Raw genomic sequence first — 19,924 nt, 5'->3', positions numbered from 1 at the left:
TGTTTTTGCCTCCTGCTGCAGATCTTCCTCCTCCACCACGTTAATCCTACACATCTAGTGCACGCATCCTCACAAGCAGATTTTCAGGAGGCGAAAATGGAAAAGAAAGTGTAGGAAAGCCATGTGAGTGGAAGTGTCTTTGGATATAACTCTGTGTGTTTGTGTGGGCTCACAAGCAGATTTTCAGGAGGCGATAATGGAAAGGAAAGTGTGGGAAAGCCGTGTTTTCATGTTGAGCAGAACTCTGTTCATGCTTCTTTGGATAGCACCTAATATATTGATACTTGCATGAATGACATTTTCTGTTTAATCTACAAACAAAAAGTTTTACTCTAGAAGTAGTGCAGGCAAAATAATGGGCTCTGATGTTATTTGAGGCATTTTCTAAACTACCTGAAATGGCTGCTTTATGTCTAAACTTATTTGGCTCCATGACTGCATTTTTAATTATTTCCCCACTTGGATTCTAGACATTTTGTAACATAAATTACCCTAACATTTCTCAAATAATTCACAGCATCTTTGACAAATAAGCAGCCTAACAACTATGTATATGTTTATATGTGAATATTATTTGTGAACGTAAATTAGAGACACGCTATAACACTTTCATGTAGACTATTAGCATTCTAGGAAAAACGCAAACAGTTTAATAATAAATTTAACTGACTATACATTTACATTCAGTAACCTAGATTAAAGTATCCTTACTCTTTCTCAGCCTCTCCTCCACTTTCTTCTGAATGATCAAAGCTCCAGTTATTTTTAAAACCTCCGTCCCTCTTGGATTGTGATCTATCCAAAGCTGAAATGAAAATGTTAGGATTAGTTTTGATTCTAAGCTGAATTACCATTCAATACATATTAACATAGCAAACATGAGAGTTATGAAACTCGCATGTTCAGCTAGTAGGTAGCAAGATACTTTAAAACACTTATTCACTTAGTTTATCAACTATATTGCACTTCACCATAGGCATTTATTCTCAATGCACTTGTGTGGAATAAACTAGGTCAAGAGAGTGGGACCTATAGTCCGTAAGTTATTTGCATATCGCAAAAAGAATCTTAACTCTTCAGGGTCAAGTCCAGCAAAGCACTATGCCAATTTCAAAGCAGGCTAGTCAACAAACCCAGAAATAACATTACAAAAATGAGTGTGTGGCATTACAATCTGATCCAATTTTCGTTGTGTTTTAAACATCTGTTTGAAAAGAATACTCACAGAGAAGTTTCAGAATGCCTCCCACAATAACCATTTTGGAAGAACAACCTGCATAAGTCCCCTTACCCCAATTTACTGGCTTTGACAACATCTTACATTACAAGGTGGCAGTATGCTAGGTGATGTAAATGTTAATTCCTAATCCCACAAGTGCTTACATCCAATGGATTTCATTATTCTGTTTTAGCTGGATGGAGTGTTGGGGAAACTGATAGAAAACAGAGTGGGTCCCATACCTATAGTTACTGTTTCAGTATCCAAATTTCCTAGTATATTCACTTAAAACAAGGCCATAATGATCAGCATCAATATCATGGTTAGTTCTGCCTTGGGTTTGGGGCTGTTGTAGTCTGAAGGAGAAAATTTCAACTTGTTCTATGATTCTGAAAGGATAAGGCTCTGTCTTATTCATAGAGCTTATTTTAGTCGACAGGAAAACGTTGTTGTAGACTTAATTCACTAACAAAAATAACTGTCAGAGCTTACTGTGGGTAATCTTGTAGACTCAACTATGTTTACATGGAGAGAAAAAAAGAACTTTCAGCATGGCAGAAGAATACTTGAAAACCAGCCCTTCTCTAATGCGATAAATACAGATTTTTCTTGTGGAAAGGATCTCACTATTCTATATTTGTTATTATTATTTATTTATTACATTTATAAACTGTTCCATCCGGAGGCTCTGGGCGGTATACAACAATCGCCCAGAGCCTCTTGGTATATTAAACCAAGGTGGCATAACTGCACAAAGACCACACCACAGTAACGCATGTATATTCAGCCCTAAGCAAGAGGGCGTTGAAGAAAGAAACATTGGACCACCGTGAAGGGTTCTTTCTCCTCTGAAGTAGGCGGTAACGGCTTACATAGGGTTAACTTCCACTCCTTTGCTCCCAATAGACAGGAAGTCTCAGGTCTTTCAGGTGTCGTAGGTCCGTCCCCTTTCCCAGCATGCCCAGGTGTGTTCCCCCTGTTCCGACTGTTGTAGCCTGCTGATGCTCATGTTTGAAAATGGTTTGTGAAGAACAGTAGATAGAAGATAGCATGCAAGGGGAGTCGACACGACAGTCTGAGATTGAAAGACCTGAGGTATTAGTACGAAGTTATACAATAGTAAGTGTTGACAGAATGGTCCGTAGGACCTGTGCTGAAGGGATTGTCAGAAAGAGGCATGGTCTGACCCTAGATAGTTCCTGATCCACAGGCGGGCCACGTGACCTCCTACTTCAGAGGAGAAAGAACCCTTCACGATAAGTCCAATGTTTCTTTCTCCCTCGAAGTAGGAGGTCATGGCTTACATAGGGACCTACCAGAGCAGTATTGGACCCTGGGAAGGGAAGTGGATCAGTGCTGTACCACCTGTTGCAGTACCATGCGCCCAAAGGCTGCCTGCTCCGCAACAAGCGAATCAATTTTGTAATGTTTGAGGAAGGGGAAAATAGAGGACCATGTGGCAGCGCAGCAAATTTCCCCCAATGGCGCCTGTGCTGAGAAGGCTGCCGAAGTGGCTGCGCTTCGGGTGGAGTGCGTCGTGATGCCTTGGGGCACTTTTAAGGACAGGGCCTGGTAGGCCGACGCAATACATGCCCGAAGCCAGCGTGCAAGAGAGACCTTGGAAGCCTTAGCGCCCAGGGAGGTAGCGTGGAAAAATACGAAGAGGGCCTCGGACCATCTCAGGTCTCGGACCAGCTGCGTTCCTGTGGATGTTTGGGCTTCGGGCAGAAAGAGGGTAAAACTATTGCCTGTGACCGGTGAAACATAGAATTTACCTTTGGGACAAAGGTAGGATTGGTCTTCAAGATTACTGCGTCTGGCTAAAAGACGCAGAGCTCTTTTCTTATTGAAAGAGCTCCCAATTCTGACACCCTGCGGGCCAAGGTGATGGCCACTAGGAATAGAACCTTGTAGGAAAGATACTTCAGCGGAACTGAAGAGAGCGGCTCAAAAGGTGCCCGCATGAGAGCATTTAGAACTTTATTGAGGTTCCATGAAGGAAACCGATGGACTGGTGGGGGGGCTATGTTGTTCGCTCCTCGCAAGAAGCGAGAAAGGTGAGGGTGGAGCATGTTGTTCCCAGCCCTCCTTAACTTAAGGACTGACGCTAGAGCCGAAGCCTGTCGCCTCAGTGTATTAGGCCTGAGGCCTTGGTCGAGCCCCGCCTGTAGAAAAGTGAGTACCTGGGGAACTCTGGCAGAACAAGGATCCACCTTCTTACGCCTTGCGCATCTGAGGAAGGCGGCCCAGGTAGTTTGGTAGATCCTGTTTGTGCTATGCCGTCTCGCTGCCAGGATCGTGTCCTGTACTGTCCTGGAATAGCCTCTTTTTGCTAATTGTGCGCGCTCAAACTCCAAGCGTGTAGCTGGAGCCATGCTGGGTCCGGGTGGCACAACGGCCCCTGGGTTAGAAGGTCTGGCCGTAGGGGGAGGGGCATCGGGGGCACTATCGAGAATAGAATCAGGTCTGCGAACCAGGGACACCTGGGCCAGAACGGAGCCACTAGTATGACCTGTGCTCCTCTTTCCCGGATTCTTGCCAAAACCCTTGGAATGAGGGCTACTGGGGGGAAAGCGTACAGAAGACCTGGTGGCCATGGGGAATTGAGGGCATCCGTTCCCTCCGCAAGGCGGTGTTAGAACCGTGTGAAGAAACGGGGGAGTTTGCTGTTTGTCAGGGACACAAACAGATCCACCTGAGGGAGCCCCAGGTGGCGCTGTATCTGACTGAAGACCTCGGGGTGGAGAGCCCATTCCGACTGGTCCACTGTCTGGCGGCTCAGCCAATCTGCCTGGATGTTGGCTGTCCCGCTCAGGTGCTCTGCCCTGATTGAGGCCAGATGGCTCTCTGCCCACTGGAAGAGTAAATTGGACTCCTCCATCAGGGACCTCAACTTGGTTCCCCCCGTCGATTTACGTAGGCCTTGGCTGTCATGTTGTCTGTTCTCACTAACACATGTTCTCCCTGCAAGAGGGGGAAAAATTTATCAGGGCTAGTCTGATGGCCCTCAACTCTAGCCAATTGATGCTGTGAATGGCCTCCTCTGGTGACCAGAGACATTGAGTCATCTGCTCCCTGCAGTGAGCTCCCCAGCCGGTCAGGCTGGCGTCTGTAGTGACGGTCACCCTGTTGGGTTCCCTCAGGGGGTTTCCTCTTTTTACTGCTGGGGATAGCCACCACATTAGGGACTGTCTCACCTGCTGTGGTAGGGGAACCTTCCTGTAGAAACGGGTGGTGATCTCGTTCTGATAGGGCAGCAGTGTCCACTGGAGAGGACGTGCATGCCACCTTGCCCACGGCAGGCATTCTATTCAAGCAATCATGGATCCCAGAAGTTGGGCCAGTAGCGAGACCTCTACCTGGGACCGTCGCAAGAGCGGCTGAATCTGCTTGCGAATCTTTTCCCCCCTCTCCGGGGGGAGGGATATGGTCGCTCCCCTGGTGTCGAACCAGGCCCCCAGATGTAGCAACGTCCTGGACGGCCGGAGCTGGCTCTTTGAGTCGTTCACCAGGAACCCATGTGATCGGAGCAGCTGGCGAACCTTGAACACGTCCGCTTCTGCCTGCTGGAAGGATTGCGCTCTGATCAAAATATCATCCAGATATGCATGAACCCGCAGTCCTTCCAGTCTCAAGTGTCCGACTAGGGTGGCCAGTACCTTGGTGAAGACCCTCGGGGCTGAAGAGATACCGAATGGTAGGGCCTTGAACTGGAAGTGTTCCTGGTTGTAACAAAACCTGAGGAACCTCCTGTGAGCGGGGAGAATAGGAATGTGGAGATAGGCCTCTGTCAGGTCTATAGATGCTAGGAAATCTGCAGGGGCAACCGCCTCCCTGATAGAATGGAGGGATTCCATGAGGAAACGCCACTTCCGAATGAAGCGGTTCAAGCGCCTGAGGTTTAAAACCGCACGCCACGAGCCATCTCTCTTGGGCACCAAGAACAAAACGGAGTAGACGCCATGCCATAAGTCGGTCAATGGCACTGGCTCTATCGCCTGGATGTGGAGCAGATGGTGGATAGCCTGCTCCATCCGAAGCTGTTTGTCTTGGTCCCTGGACTTTGGAGAGATGACGACTTGGTCGTGTGGCAGCGTGATAAACTCCAGGCAGTAGCCTGACTCGAGTGTGTCTAGAACCCATTTGTCTTGTGTTGCCTTCGCCCACCTGGGGGCGAAGTGCTACAGCCTGGCCCCTACCGGCAGATAGTCAATTTTGTTTTCGGTTCTGTCGCACCCCGGGCTGGGGGGCTGTGTAATGGCGGAAACCTGGTTTGTTCCTCTGGTTCCCACGGTTGGTGTTTCCCCACTGAGGTCGTCCCTGAATTCTGCTGGAGCGCTGGTCTCGGAAACAAAAGGCCTGCTTAGAGGAACGAAAAGGCTGTCGGTTATTGCGGAAGCGGCTACGGCTATCCCTGCGACCCGTGGGCATGGCCCTTTTCTTATCCTGCGTCTCCACCAACACCTTGTCCAGACCTTCCCCAAATAGGCTACCGCCCTTGAAGGGGGTGGAGGCCAAACTGGCTTTGGACTTGTCGTCCACTCACCAATTTTTTTAGCCAAAGCGACCTGCGCAGGACCACATTGGCTGCCATAGTTCTGGAAGCCGATTGAATGGAATCCAGGCTCACATCCGCCATAAAGGCGGCGGCTTTTGCCAGCTTGTTCAGGCCTAGTCGAAGCACCATCTGACCGGGTTCGATTTTTGTGAGGAGGTCCTTGACCCACAACACCGAGGCCCGGGCCATTATGAATGTGGAGGCTGAGGCCCGAATGGTGGTGGCTGAAGCCTCATGAGCCTTGCGCAGGAGAGCATCCGCTTTCCTGTCCTCTGGCACTTTGAGTTGTTCATCCCCCCTCCTTGTTCATAATGGCCCCAGAGACCAGGGCCACCAGCGGTGTATCCCCTTTTGGCACTGAGATCTCCGCCATCGTCTCCTCAGGTAGCATATAGAACCTCCTAGGGAAGGAACCGGAATGCTTGGTGGAAGCAGGGTTTTCCCATTCGGTCATCATAGTGTTGCGGAAAAGGGGCGGAAAGGGTACCACCAGGCGATGTTGACAGGTGGAGGTTGGAAACACCTCCTGTGAAAGCTGCCCGGAAGCCTCCTGTGTTTCAGGCGGGGAGGCCGCTGCATTAATGACTCTCAAGGCCTTAGAGAGGAGCACCTCATAAGCCTCCTGGTTGAAAAGCCTTAGAATGGGGCTGGGCCTCTGGGGAGCCTCCTCTTTGGAGAGCTCCCCCTCCTCATCGGAGAAAGCATCCCCCTCATGCTCATCGGGGTTGAGACCCCGATCTGGAGTGACCCTTATAGGGTTGCTTCCACTTGGCCTACCATGGACCGATGTGGGAATCCCTGCTCCTCTCCCAATACTGGTACTGGGGAAAATGGCACCTTGGATGTCCGCACCTGTGCCAACCGAAGACTGGCGGCGCCTCCTCCTGGACCTGGCCCTGGCAGGGGCTGCCCTCTTGAGGCTGCTGTCGGAGGGTGAAGATGAAGAATTTGTGCAAGAGCGCCTAGTCGAGGTCTGAGGCGAAAGGTTTGGAACTGTCCCTGTAAACTTCCTCAGTTTCAGGGCCACCATCTCTTTGACAGAGCGTGAAAGGCCCTTGGCACTCGCCCTGAGTTCTCTGGCCATCATGTCCCGCACCCAGAGGGACATATCCTGCTGTAAGTCGGGGTCCCCACGCATGCCACTCACCTGGCGACGATCCGGGGAGCTGTCCCGTACCTGCCCCTCTGTGGCTGCTAAAGGACCCGTTTACAGGCGCAGTCTGGCCGTCCTCTCCTCGGTCGCCGAACATGGCAGTGAGTCCAGGCAGTCATTGAGCAGGCGCCATGCCAGCTCTTGCCTTGATTCCTCACAGGGTATGTCCCGTGCCAGGCCCCCCAAGGTGAGGGTGAGTGGCCCAGAGGCTTCGCCCAGTCTCCCGGGCACTTGGAGCATAGTGGCATGGGTGAGGGGCACCGCGGCTTCACCCAGCCTGGTATGTGCCAGTGAGGAGTTACTGCGGGTGAGAGGCACCGCAGCTTTGCCCCGCCTGGGATGCGCCGGTGGGGAGTTCCTGCGGGTGAGAGGCTCCAAGGCTTCGCCCAGCCCCCTGATAGCACCAGGGTCCACTCCCAATGGTGCCGCTCCCATCGCTTGAATCACAGCCAGCGATAGCTGGGTGGATGCCTGCCCCTCGCGCTGAGTTGCCTGGGGCGGAGGAATGGGCACAATCGCGCTTGTTGCGCGATGGGGTGGGTTAGCTAGACCCGCATCTGCCTACCATAATGCGCACGTAAGGTCACCGGACGGGGTGTGTTGAAAAAAAACCCCTTCCATGCCTAGCCCTGTGTCTGCTGCCGGAGCGGAAAGGAGTGGTGCGGCGTGCACGGCACCCGCTTCTGGACCGCTGCTCTCCGCTGCACAGCTGATCGGCGCCCCGATCGCCGGGAAAGAGCCGGCCAGGAGGGAGCATGCTGCTGCGGCGCCGACTGGCAGTCCCGAATACCGCGCGCCAGTCGCTGTTGTTGCTGCGGTTGGGGCTGGGGCCATTGGACCAGGGAAGCCCTCGCCAGCGCTCCCGCCGGCCAAGGGGTCACCTGGATGGTGCAGTCCTGGGGCAGCGAAGGAGACCGCCTCCGTCTCCATGTGGTCCAGCAAGATCGGGGAAATGAGGGTAGCTGGGTTCCCGCTTCCCCCCTGTGACCCGCCAGCCACGTGTGACCAAAGTTCCGGGATGGGAGGGATCAGGGAGGTCCGGGGAATCGGATCTCCGCTTCCCGAAGTTTGCCCGCCGGCCACATGCGTCCCCCTATTCCCGGGCTGCTGCAGCGAGTCGCTGCAAGCAGCCTTGATCAGAATCCGTTCGCTTTGCCTTGGAGCAGAGAGCGAGCTGTGCTTTAAGCCTTGCTTTCCCTTGTCTCCCTTAGGTTGAGGGGGTTTCTTTTTCTTTCCCCTGCCATGTGGGTCAGGGGAAAGATGGCGGCGACGTTTGGTGGCCTATGTACTAGCCGCCTCACTTCTCCACCCCCCCCCCCCCGTGCTCTCTAATAAGGAGCCAGCTAGGGTGTCCCCAGCCTGTGAGATATCCATCCCAAGAAGTAGAAAGGAGAAAATAGCTCACCAAAAGGACAGATGGATCAAGATAGAAAATGGGCAAAAAGCCCAGGTGTGTCTAATCAGGAGTGTAGACAGGAAGGAACTGGGGGAACACACCTGGGCATGCTGGGAAAGGGGACAGACCTACGACACCTGAAAGACCTGAGACTTCCTGTCTATTGGGAGCAAAGGAGTGGAAGTTAACCCTATGTAAGCCATGACCTACTTCGAGGGAGAAAATGGGGCTGCTTTAATCTAATTATTACCATGAATGTTCTCTTCCTTCATAGGCATCTCTTTCCTTAACTTTTGTACATTAATTGTCTTCATATAACAACACACAAGATGTAGGTACAGTACTTGCATAACACAGCACTATGCAAATGATTCCACACATAAACCCAGATGGCATCAATGAAGTCTTGCCTACACACAAGAAATCCTTCATAATCTATGCTGGACTGACCTGGAGTTATCATGGTTACCCAAAAACTACAGAGAAGTGAGCCAGAACATGTATAAAACTAGCATATCTCCCCACAACTGGCTAGTCCTGGAGACAAACGGCACCAGAAAGAGAAGGAAACCTCAAGAAAACATGACATAAAGCACATGCACAGTGGTCAGGTATTCAATACCAAGGAGGGGTTGTTTGAATCTCTGTCCTAGGAAACTGTGGCGGTAGCCTCACTTTCAAACATGTATTAAAAGGTGGATCTAATTATTGAAGAGCAGCTGAACTATTGAAGAGCAGCTGGCAAGCAGACTCAGGTATAGAATCCTCTTCCACAGAAGTCTATACTTCCATCTCTGATGCTAGTCCTATTTGATAATACCAGCTGAACTGCTTATCTTCAGCAAGGTAACCCATGCTGGATGGCGAGTCAAGTTAACAAATGCTGGCTTGGCTCACCAGCACGTCAATATGTGGGGTCACCATCAATCCTCTCTCTTCCCCCAAGTTCTCATGCACACATGCAGACAAGTGGGTCTTCTCTCATTTGCACTGGGTATGGAGATGGTAAGAGACAACAGGAGCCTCTCCCACTGCTCAGAAGTGAACTCTGCTGTTTCTTACCTTGTTGAATGACAGGAGGCAAGATCTCTGTGTAGGAGATCCATGTGATGATGGATGTCCCACTCACCAAAGGGCTCACCTCAGGCAAGCGGATTTGTGGTGGCACAGTGGGGAATTGCTTGACTAACAAGCTGAAAGTAGCCGGTTCTAATTCCTGCTGGTACTATATCAGGCAGCAGAGATATAGGAAGATGCGGAAAGGCATAATCTCATACTGCATGGGAGGAGGCAATGATAAACCCCTCCTGTATTCTACCTAAGAAAACCACAGGGCTCTGTGTGTGCCAGGAGTTGAAATCAACTTGACGGCACACTTTACTTTACCTTGTACATTTTTATTACAATTTACCACAAAAACAATGTTTCCAATACACCAATATATTTCCGTTTCTGAAACCATACTCACAGCCCAGGCTACACGTCTATGTACCTGGGAGTAACCCATCGCACTCAGTGGGATTTACTTCCAAGCAGAGGTGCATATGCCTGAGCTGTATGCAAAGGGCACAGTCCCAACAATCATGAAGTTTGACTTGACTACCAGAGAGTAGCCAGAAGTTGTGAACCTTTGGAGAAGGCTAAAGAAGGGTACAGAGTAGGTAATAGACTGAAAAAGATAAATATAATGGAAAAGTGGTAGATAATGAGGCTTGAGGGGAAAAGAATGGAGGCAAAATGAGAGAGCACATCAGGTTCTGAAGAAATCTGACAGTGCTTAAAAATAGGATGAGCTGGGAGTGGGGAGAGGTGGTTTGTCAAGATAGCAGATGGATAGAGGAGGGTGGACCAAGTAGGCAGTGGCCTGAAAAGGAGAACTTCATGAAACAATGAATGGAGGAGACAGAATTTAAGAAAGCAGGTGATAAGGCGAAAGTAGCAGCAGTAGTAGCACAACTAATCAAAGGTTTAACTGTCAAAAGGGTCCATGCACAATCAGAATGAATTGAGCAGACAAGGGAGGGCAACCAAAGGGATTAACATTACTAAAACTACAGTTTGGAACCTGAAAGGAATTCTGTTAGTTGTGGTTTCTACTGTCATTGAACCACTGGGCCCAACATGGCCATAAGCAGGCAAAGAGGGTCAAAAGCAGGGTGGTGGGGTCGATGAAAACTTTTTTTTAAAGGTCGATTTAAAATAGCCAGCCAGGTCATCATCGCAGGAATGCGGGTGCTTATTAGGGATGTGCACTAACCTGATCAGAGGCCCTTTTAATGGCCTCTGAACAGGTTCAAACACCAAGGGGGGGGGGGTTGGGGGTTCAAAGTTCAACACCCACAGGAGTGCCGCTTTAAGGGCGGGAGAGGGTACACTTATCCCTCCCACCTCCCTCCCCCCACCGGCACTCATTGCTGGTAAAAACCTTCGGGGTGGCAGCGTACCTCCATGCCACCCCTTCCTCCTCCTCGCCCAAAAGTGGCCAGAGGTACAGGATGCACATGCACCCATTGAGTGCACCCATCCAACATGCACACAGGCGCACGTGACGGGTGCATGAGCACCCAGTATTTCTAGCCACTTCTGGTCGAAGAAGTGAGGTATGCTGCCGCCGCGAAGGTTTTTACCGGCAACGAGCACCGGTGGGGGGGGAAGCGGCGGGAGGGGTAAGTACACCCTCCCCCACCCTTAAAGCGGCACCCCTACTGGAATCAAACTGCCCCGCCACAGTTCCGTGCACATTCCTAGTGCTTATCTTCTTGGTTGTAGTACTTCCTCTCTGTGATATTCTTTGATATTGTCCTGTGTAGAACCTTTGAGACTTACCGGTTCTGTTCTGTAACTGATTGGAATATGCTGGTTATTGTGTTATTGTATGAAATGAAAAATCCATGTACAGTTAAGAGTCAGCCAGTTCTTTAGCTACAGATGTCTATTCCCATTAATCAATAGCTCCTGGACAGGGTAATTTCATCCCTGAAAGAGGAGTCTGAGTGTACTCTTTGTTTTGGGTCTCCTTTTGGAAGCTCAAGTAGCAATATTGACTAGTAGTACCTTTTACCAGTCTCAGCTAGTTTAACTGTTTTAACATTCCCAGTGAGGTTTGACCTAGTCACAGTCCATCCTCTTGTCATCTCCAGATTGGATTACTGTGCTCTGCATGAGGCTGCCACTGAAGAGTGCTTTAACTGAGAGAGAAAGCTGTAGCCTCTCTTTTAGCTGGGACAGCTCGTCAGGAACATATGAACATATGAACCCTGACCCTGTGAGATCTGCACTGGCTACCTATTTTTTTCAAGTCCAATTAATGCTTGGTCCTAACCACTGCTTTAATTTGCTTGAGACCAGGGTATTTAAAGGACCACCTTCACACAGATATCCCTCTCTGCACACTATGTTCTATATCTAACACCCTGCTCTGGGTGATGTTGCCTTCAGAAGTAAGACAGGCAACCACCAAGAGAAGGGCCTTTTCTGTGATGGCTCCAATACTTTGGAACTCCTATTTGAGACCCATATACCCACTCCTTTACTTTCAACACGTGAAGGAAGACCTGGCTTTCCATAAGATATTTGATCTGAGGCAATTATATGCTGCTGAGGAATTTATGAGAGATGTTCTACCACTGCGGATATGTCATTGCTGTTACTTTTAGATTTTGCTTTGTTTTATTCCAAGTTGTTTTGTGTGTAGATTTCAGAAAAAAGATTAAACTCTTTAAATAAAATAATTGCAGAATTAATCTTTCCATGGAGATTCTGCATCGGGGATCTTAAAGTATATCATCTTTTTAGGATAGAACATCTGGTTAGTCTTAAATCTTTTTCTCCATTTATAGAAGCTCACATTGACAAGGCTTAAGTTCACTTTCCATTCAGTATGCAACGCAAAATTGTGTGTATAAATAATCCCCCCACATGAACACAAACATATCGGGAACCAGGTTCTACCTCCTGCTCTAGCCTCCCCTACACACACACACTTACTTATTTCTTGGGGTCCATGATACTAACCGCTGAGATGGGTTTGGGAGTCCTGCAAGGCAGGTTATCAGGTGTGCCCCGCACTCCACACACAATGGATTGGGTTAATTTCCTCTCCATTCAATGTCCCACCTGCAGCAGCAGCAAAACGGAGACCAGAGCAAATCTTTTCATGTAAATCTGAATATATTTGAAGGGGAAACTTTAAAAAAATGTTTTCTTCCTTGGCAATCTGCAAACTGCTTTTAGTTCAAAATGAGAATGCTGCTCTGCAACAGAACTGCTATTACAGCCATGTTTCTCAAAGCAGGAGGCAGGTTTCCAAAATGTGAAATGGTTGCTAAGGCACTAACAGGCACAAAGACAGGGAAAAAATGTGATAAAATATGGTCTGTATTTTTTTAAATTATGAAATCTACAAATCCTACTATCCAAAATATTTTAGAGTTGTGGGTTTCCTTTTACACATTATCAAGTCTATAAGGACAGTACATATTACTCTGTGCAAGTTAAAAACCTATCCAATTTGACAGATGAGAGATGCAGAATTCATCGTTTCCCCACTCTCACATCTATCACCAAGGCTGTTACCTCAGGCAGAGGAAGGTGCAAGGCGTAGAGACCTGCATCACTTATCCAAGCATAGCCATGCTTAGTGTTCCCCCAGAGTGAACACAGCCTCCAAGCTGTGTATGGGGGCGGGGGAATTTTCATTAAGGAGGAAGAAGGGAGGAAACTGTGCAGAACCCAGCTCCTGGTTGGGATGTAAGAAATATTAAATACATATTACCCCTGAAGCCACCTTCAAGAGGGGCATTATTCTTGCAGATAGCATCCTTGTCAGATCATCTGACTCAGATGTGACTGACCACCCAATGTTAGGCACATTTTGCCCCCTCTACAACACTGGCTTGACTCACAGAACTATACTTCTCTCAGTATAATAAACAGCCACCATTCATTCCTGTGGAAAAAGAGAGGCACTTGGGGACATCAGGCACAGAAGTGGGTAAAAACTTGCTTCCTGAACTTGGTGGTCCTATTTGCATAGCCCCATCCTACAATTTATTTCTTCATCACACTAGATTGTTGTGAAACATTGGGAGAATGGATATGACTACATGCACAATGGCTCACGATTCTATGTTACAGGATCAATAAGCCCTTTGCATTTGAAAGTGCTGTGTTTCTGGAATTTGATTTAAAACTACTGAATTTTAGAAAACATCAGTGATTATTAAAATATCCAAGGACTAATAAAGCAACAGTATGTGCTCCATAAGATAAAAGATAACTAAAGATAGCCTACAAAAAAAGATTAAAATATCCCCTAAAAATGAGTGTGTTCTTTCCAATGGTCAAAAACCCCAACTCTGTGTCCAAAATCCACTACTTTAAGCCGCGTTGCTGTTCATTCCAAGCGGCAAAAAACAGTATTCATTGAGAGCAAAATATGACCAACAATCTTGACAATGAGTGGCCCAGCTTCCTGTGACAGACTACCACATAAAGTACTTAATGTCCACAATCAGAATTAGTTCATAAACCGCTAGGATGAATGCTGTAATCTTCAACAACTAGTCTAAACCATAGGAACATAGGAAGCTGCCATATACTGAGTCAGACTATTGGTCTATCTAGCTCAGTATTGTCTTCACAGACAGGCAGCAACTTCTCCAAGGTTGCAGGCAGGAATCTCTCTCAGCCCTATCTTGGAGAAGCCAGGGAGGGAACTTGAAAGCTTCTGCTCTTCTCAGAAAGGGAATATCTTACAGTGCTCACACTTCTAGTCTCCCATTCATATGCAGCCAGGGCAGACCCTGCTTAGCTAAGGGGACAAGTCATGTTTGCTACCGCAAGACCAGCTCTCCTCTCCATAGCCTCCTCTCCATAAATTGTAGCTGGCAAATTAGCCACTTATATGTAGCTGGCAAAACTGCACAAGTTGCTATTCACTGATGTCCTGCAATGAATCAAATTAAATATTAGAATGAATTCTTAGCTAAAGGATGTCCACTCTTCCTAGAAGCTGCAGATATGCAAGCTCAACATACCATTAATAAGCCTTATTAATACAAGATGTCCCAGCAGCTGGCACACAGAATACAAACTGTCAACAGCAGCAGAAAAGGCCAAGGACTGACTGCTTTCATTTGCTACCCCTGTTGGAGCCGCTTGACATAATCAAATTCAACAGCAAAATGAGAGGCCTGCCCTCAATTTTCCATTTGATACTGATTTATTCCATTTCTTTTATGCAACATTGATTCTGTTAGCATACTTCAACATACATATGGAAAAGCACAATATAAATGTAATGAACAATAATAGTTCACCTGGAAGCCTGTCATACCCCAAGAGATGCATTTGGTAAGATAGTTACATTCCATTTTCTAAATTAAGTTGACTAGTTATCACATATATTCTAAATGCTGTTCTATTTATCATCTTTCTGCTGTGGTCACTTTCGTGGACGGTAGAGCAACTGGTTTTGCCAGCATATGCCCAAAAACTGTTATAGTAGTCTACACCTTGCTTTTCCCACAGTGTCCCCCGCCCCCGATTCTTTCTCCACATCCAGATTATAATCTGGGAAATCAGTAACCCGTTGAAGGGAAAATCATGCTTTACTACCACCACCCCATCCCAAAAAGAATTCCTCACAGTGCTTCTCCAGACACTGCAAGACACACTGCTCCAAGACAGCTGCTTGAAATAGCAGGCTAGATCACTTCCTTGCTAGCCATCCTACCAATTTATACAGAAAGCCAGTGTGCTTATGCACATGTAGAATTACTTAGGAGGATTCAGGGTGGAGCCTACCAGGTTAACCTGCATGCTGGTACCTTCCTCCTCACATGTAGATCTACCAGCATGGAAGGTTGCAGCCTATCCCTCACCAGCAGATTTAGTTGCAAAAAAGGACTGCAGTCTGCCAGGTAAAACAGCAAGCTGAAACCCTTCCAGTCTAGTTGGATTGCACATGTGGTTTGCAAATAAATAGCAATACATTGTTCAATTAGTTTCAGTTCACTTATTGAACTGAGATAAGTTCAGTAAGGGCAAGGAGAATGAAACAGTTAAGTTTGTCTCTGAAATAAAGCAGCTATTGCAGACACAGCTAATGATAATTTCTAAGCTTGACGATACAGGACTGGCAACCTCAGACATAAGTAACCTTATTCTGCTTGCCATTCATTGAACACACCTCTAGCAAACCATCAGAAGCTCAAATAAGTTCTAGTTGCAACACTTCAAAAAGATTATTACAGAGATTGAGAAGGTGCAGAAAAGGGGCAACCAAAATAGTTAGGGGTCTGAAGCACTTTACCTATCAGGAAAGGCCAACACACCTTTCGCGTCGGATACTTGCGATTAATTCCAGGAAGGACAACACACAGGCACGTTGAATACTTCTGGTAAAGGGGGCAATGGGGCAGCAGGGAGGTACACTGACACCCCAATGGACTTTTAAAAAACAGAGCACCAGCGGGGGGGAAGCAGAGGGAGGGATAAGCACACCCTCGATCACCCTAAAGATGCAGCCCCTCGCCTTCGAACCACCCCCGTCTGGTTCCGTGCACATCCCTAGCTTCAGCCTCGCATGAAGTCCATAATGCTGGGAAAAGTTGAAGGAAAGAGAAGAGGATGACCAGCAGCAAGGTGGATGGACTTGATTACGACAGCAATGAATGCACCACTGAGAAACTTTAAAGGCCAAGTTGAAGACAGATCATCCTGGAGAAAAATCTATCTATGTGGTTGCTAAGAGTCAAAACCGACTTGACGGCACGTAATCAATCAAGAGGAGTGTGCCATGGTCTGGAGAAATGGGAACCTGGGTTCATTCAATCAAAATGATTAACAGGAGATTCAAGACAATCAAGTGGAAGTACTTCTTTACACAGCATAGTTAATTTATAGAATTCACTAGTGATGTGCCCAAACTGGTCTGGAGGCCATTTTAGAGGCCTCCGACCAGTTTGAACATGGCCCGGTGGTTCGGCGCCGGGGGTGTGTGTCTCGCTTTAAGGGCAGGGGGCTGTACTTACCCCTCCCGCTGCTTTCCTCCCTCCGGCACTCTGTTTTTCTGCAAGGTTTTGGAGGAAGTGCGGGCACACGCGTGCTCGGGACTTCCGGCCGACGGGGGGAACGGGGCGGCAGGGAGGAACACTGCTGCCCCGAGGGGCTTAAAATTTGGAGAGCGCCGGCGGGGAAAACGCTGCGGGGGGTTGAGTACACCCCCCCGCCCTTAAAGCTCTACCCCCACTGGCGCCGAATCAGCCCCCAACACCCGAAACGTTTCTGAGGCCTTTACAATGGCCTCCGAAACGTTTCGGGAACAAGCCTATTCCATGCACATCCCTAGAATTCACTACCACAAGATGGGGAGATGGCAACTAGCCCAGTTGGCTCTAAAACAGGATTAGACAAATTCACAGAGAACCAGTCTATTAATGGCTACCTGTCATGAAAGCTACATAATGCCTCCAGGTTCAGAGGCAGTATGTCTCTGAATACTAGTTGCTGAGAAGTAACAGCAGGAGGGGGCTGTTTGCCTACATGCTTGTTTCTAGGCTTCCTAGAGGTAACTAGTCGACTGCTATCAGAAACAAGATGCTAAAATAGATGGACCTTTGATCTGATCCTTCTTTTGCTTACATTCTTAATTCACACATGTAACTATACTTGCTAATGATACTTGGAACAAGTTGAATGAGGGCGGCACTTCATGACAAACGTGTATATGAAGCACTTCCCCACACGTAAGTTTTCACCCCACCATCACAAGTCTTCTTAGGGAGGGGAAAGGTTTACAACTGTGTGGTATCAATTGCCCCAACTACAAAGATAGCATTCACACAAGCATCTTCCTATGTGTAGTTGTGTTTCAAGCAGCCACTAATGTGGGTGGTTACATTTATGCATCAAGCTTACCTTTTCTTTCAGCTTGCATGAATAGTGCAGTGTCATCTTCTGACACAGCACTATGCTCACCCAATGCAAAGCATTATATTCTAAGGATGGCCCGTGCATTACCTTTTTGTATAAGTTAATCACGACCCTCAAAAATGCACTAATTGTGAACAATATTTCTACATAATGTACAAATATATGCTGCCCAACTTATGTACTCCAACAAGGGCAGCGGGAAGAGGGAGAGGCCATTCATCCTGCTCTTCTAACATTATGATAACCCAGAGACTACACAAAGATCTCTGTGCAGAAAAATAACAATGTATGAACTTGTCCTCCGTTGCAGTTCTTCATCTTACATTTTGAAGTATCAGCAAGGAAATCTGTTATCCAATTTTATAGAATGAATCACTAAAACATAATATATTCATAATCACCACCAATAATTACTGAGAGGCAATACATCTGATATATATACATGCATGCTACTATTTAAAAAATGTTGAGCTCCAATAAAACCTTTTATTTGAAAATCTTTCTAATAAAACATTTTTCAGAAAAAAAGTATATTTCACTTTCATGGGGAGGAGGAACAAAAATGCAAAGTTGTCCTACAAATATTTAGATGTCTCACTAGAAGCTTTATTTCTTGAAATTTAGGATGCATACCTGTGACCTAAAATAAAACTGAATTACTTAAAGTTAGTTAATCAAACAAGTGTCCTTCTTGTAGCTGTAGTTTTGCTGCAAAGCTTCCCTTTTTACAAACACAACTGATTAAATAATTCCTTTACCTTTCCAGGTGCAGCAGATATTTAAAAAAACTGATAACCTTGGATAGCAACCACCTCATATTAGGATTTCCCTCCAGCACCCCTGCCTATTCTGCCTTACCAAAAATCTTCAAAATGGCATTTCACATTTCTTTAGGTTCAAAATGAGAAGCTTATGTATGGAAAAAGAAAAGAGGCGGCAGATAGGCCACTGCCCACAGAACCTGACCATAGTGAGCAGCAATACACCAAAGTGTCTAGTTCAATTAGCTTCAGTCCTTACCTAAACATTAACCTTAGCCAGCCACCCATCGCCACACACAGCCTCCTCGGAAACCCCTATAGCCGCCCCCCCCCCCCACCCCGCCATATACACACACCTTTTCACCAGCCCATGCCCCAAGATAAAAACCACAGGTAAGCGCAGCCTGTCTCCCCTTTCAGCCCTGCACCCCATACTACATCCCGAATCCGAATGATGATCCGAATCTCCCCCCATCCCAACAAAGAGGAGTTAAGTCTGGCGGCCCCTCTTCAGCACGATCCTTTGAATGGTTCCTCGCATGTAAGCCCCACTGACTTCAATGGGGCTTACTCCCAAGTAACTGCAGGCTCAGACCCACTCCTAAGAAACATACTTACCATCCAGAAAGAGGCTCTCTCTCGAGCCCCCAGCACTTCTTCCGACGCCGCCGACGCCGCCGCCGCCACCGGCCATCTTCCCTCAGCTGCAGCTCCGCTCTCACACCATCGCGCCGAAGAGGAGTTTTGGCCCAGACCCCGGCGCCGGGGAGTCGCAGCCGCGGCGGCACTACTAGGCCTTTCCCCTCGGCCTGCGTCTTCCGCCGCCAAGCCTGCAGCCTCTCCCTTCTCCTCGCCTACCTTGACTGAGGCTGGCTTGGCGCTGACTGGCCGGGGAGGCGGCGGCGGCGGCCGAAGAAAGCAATGGGAGGTGGACGCAGCAGCCCACCTAGCACCCCCCTCACAAGGAGCAGCAGCAGCAGCAGCGTCCAGTGTCCTAACGAGGCCTGCACAGCGGCGGCGGCGGCGGGATGGGATAGAAGAGCAGCACCGCAGTGCCGGCTCCCTTCGTCTCACCCGCCTTTCCTTATTGTGTCCGGCGGCGTCACCAACCGCCCTCCGAGTGGCTCTAAGGAAGCAAGGGAGGGAAAGGCCGGAGCAGTGGCGCTCGCTGCCTGGCCCACTGGCTAGCCTGCTTTTCTTTTCTTTCCGGCCGCCGCGCTAGTATGCTCCCTGCCACCCGGAGGCGGGGGTGGCGAGGAAGAATGAACGGGAACGACCCGACCGAGGCAGACTATGGTGGGGGTGGTGCTGCTATTCTCCCCACCACGGTTCGGTGGCAAGTTCTCGTTGCTGCGCGGCCAGTGCTTTTCCTCCTCCTGTAAACCACCCGGACGGTGAAAAGGAGAGCCCTCGTTCAACGCACGTTTGCTCCGCTTTTTTTTTTTTCTTTTCCTTTTTTGCTTGCTTCCTTCCCAAAGAAGGCCGGCCCCAACGCGAACACAGACAGGAAAGGTGTAGCTAATTTGCCAACATACAACACCTTTATCTCCCCCTCCCACGCCCCCGATGTTTAAAATGGCCGCAGTAAGGACTCTGTTGTTAGTGGGCTGTGACTGTCCCTTGTTTGGTTTATTTGTTGTTCTTTTCCCCTTCAGATCCCTCTCAGTGCTGGAGGTTGTAGGGAAAGAGAAAGAGGTAATCATAATTTTTTTTTTAAAAAAAAAGAGTGGGTTAGTGAATAACTTTGGAACTCTACAAGTATATGCATGATTGGACAAGCTTTCACATCTGCTCTTCCTTCAAGCTTTTAAAAAAGCTGTATATGATACTACAGGCAGGTTTTCTTGTGCATGTATTTCTCAGGCAGGTCTGTATGTAGTGTGTATGTGTATGTACATAT

General features: G+C 48.1%; 1 protein-coding gene across 4 annotated transcripts in view; it reads right to left on the bottom strand.

Moving 5' to 3' along the window:
• The window catches only part of SENP6 (SUMO specific peptidase 6), a 123,717-nt gene extending 104,096 nt beyond the window's left edge, over window positions 1-19,621 (bottom strand). For 2 of the 4 annotated variants that reach the window (XM_053286930.1, XM_053286931.1), the window contains exons 1-2: window positions 18,643-19,599; window positions 712-805 (exon numbers count right to left, since the gene is read on the bottom strand). In XM_053286930.1, coding sequence (XP_053142905.1) covers window positions 712-805; window positions 18,643-18,718 — 170 coding nt within the window. In that variant the 5' untranslated portion in view covers window positions 18,719-19,599. Of the gene's footprint in view, window positions 1-711; window positions 806-18,642 lie in introns of all 4 variants that reach the window. The other 2 variants (XM_053286934.1, XM_053286932.1) reach the window with 2 other exon arrangements.
• Between the last annotated feature and the right edge of the window lie 303 nt (window positions 19,622-19,924).

This window comes from Hemicordylus capensis, chromosome 1 (genome assembly GCF_027244095.1).
Source record: "Hemicordylus capensis ecotype Gifberg chromosome 1, rHemCap1.1.pri, whole genome shotgun sequence".
Classification (NCBI taxonomy): domain Eukaryota; kingdom Metazoa; phylum Chordata; class Lepidosauria; order Squamata; family Cordylidae; genus Hemicordylus; species Hemicordylus capensis.
This window is presented reverse-complemented; position numbering and strand designations above follow the sequence as displayed.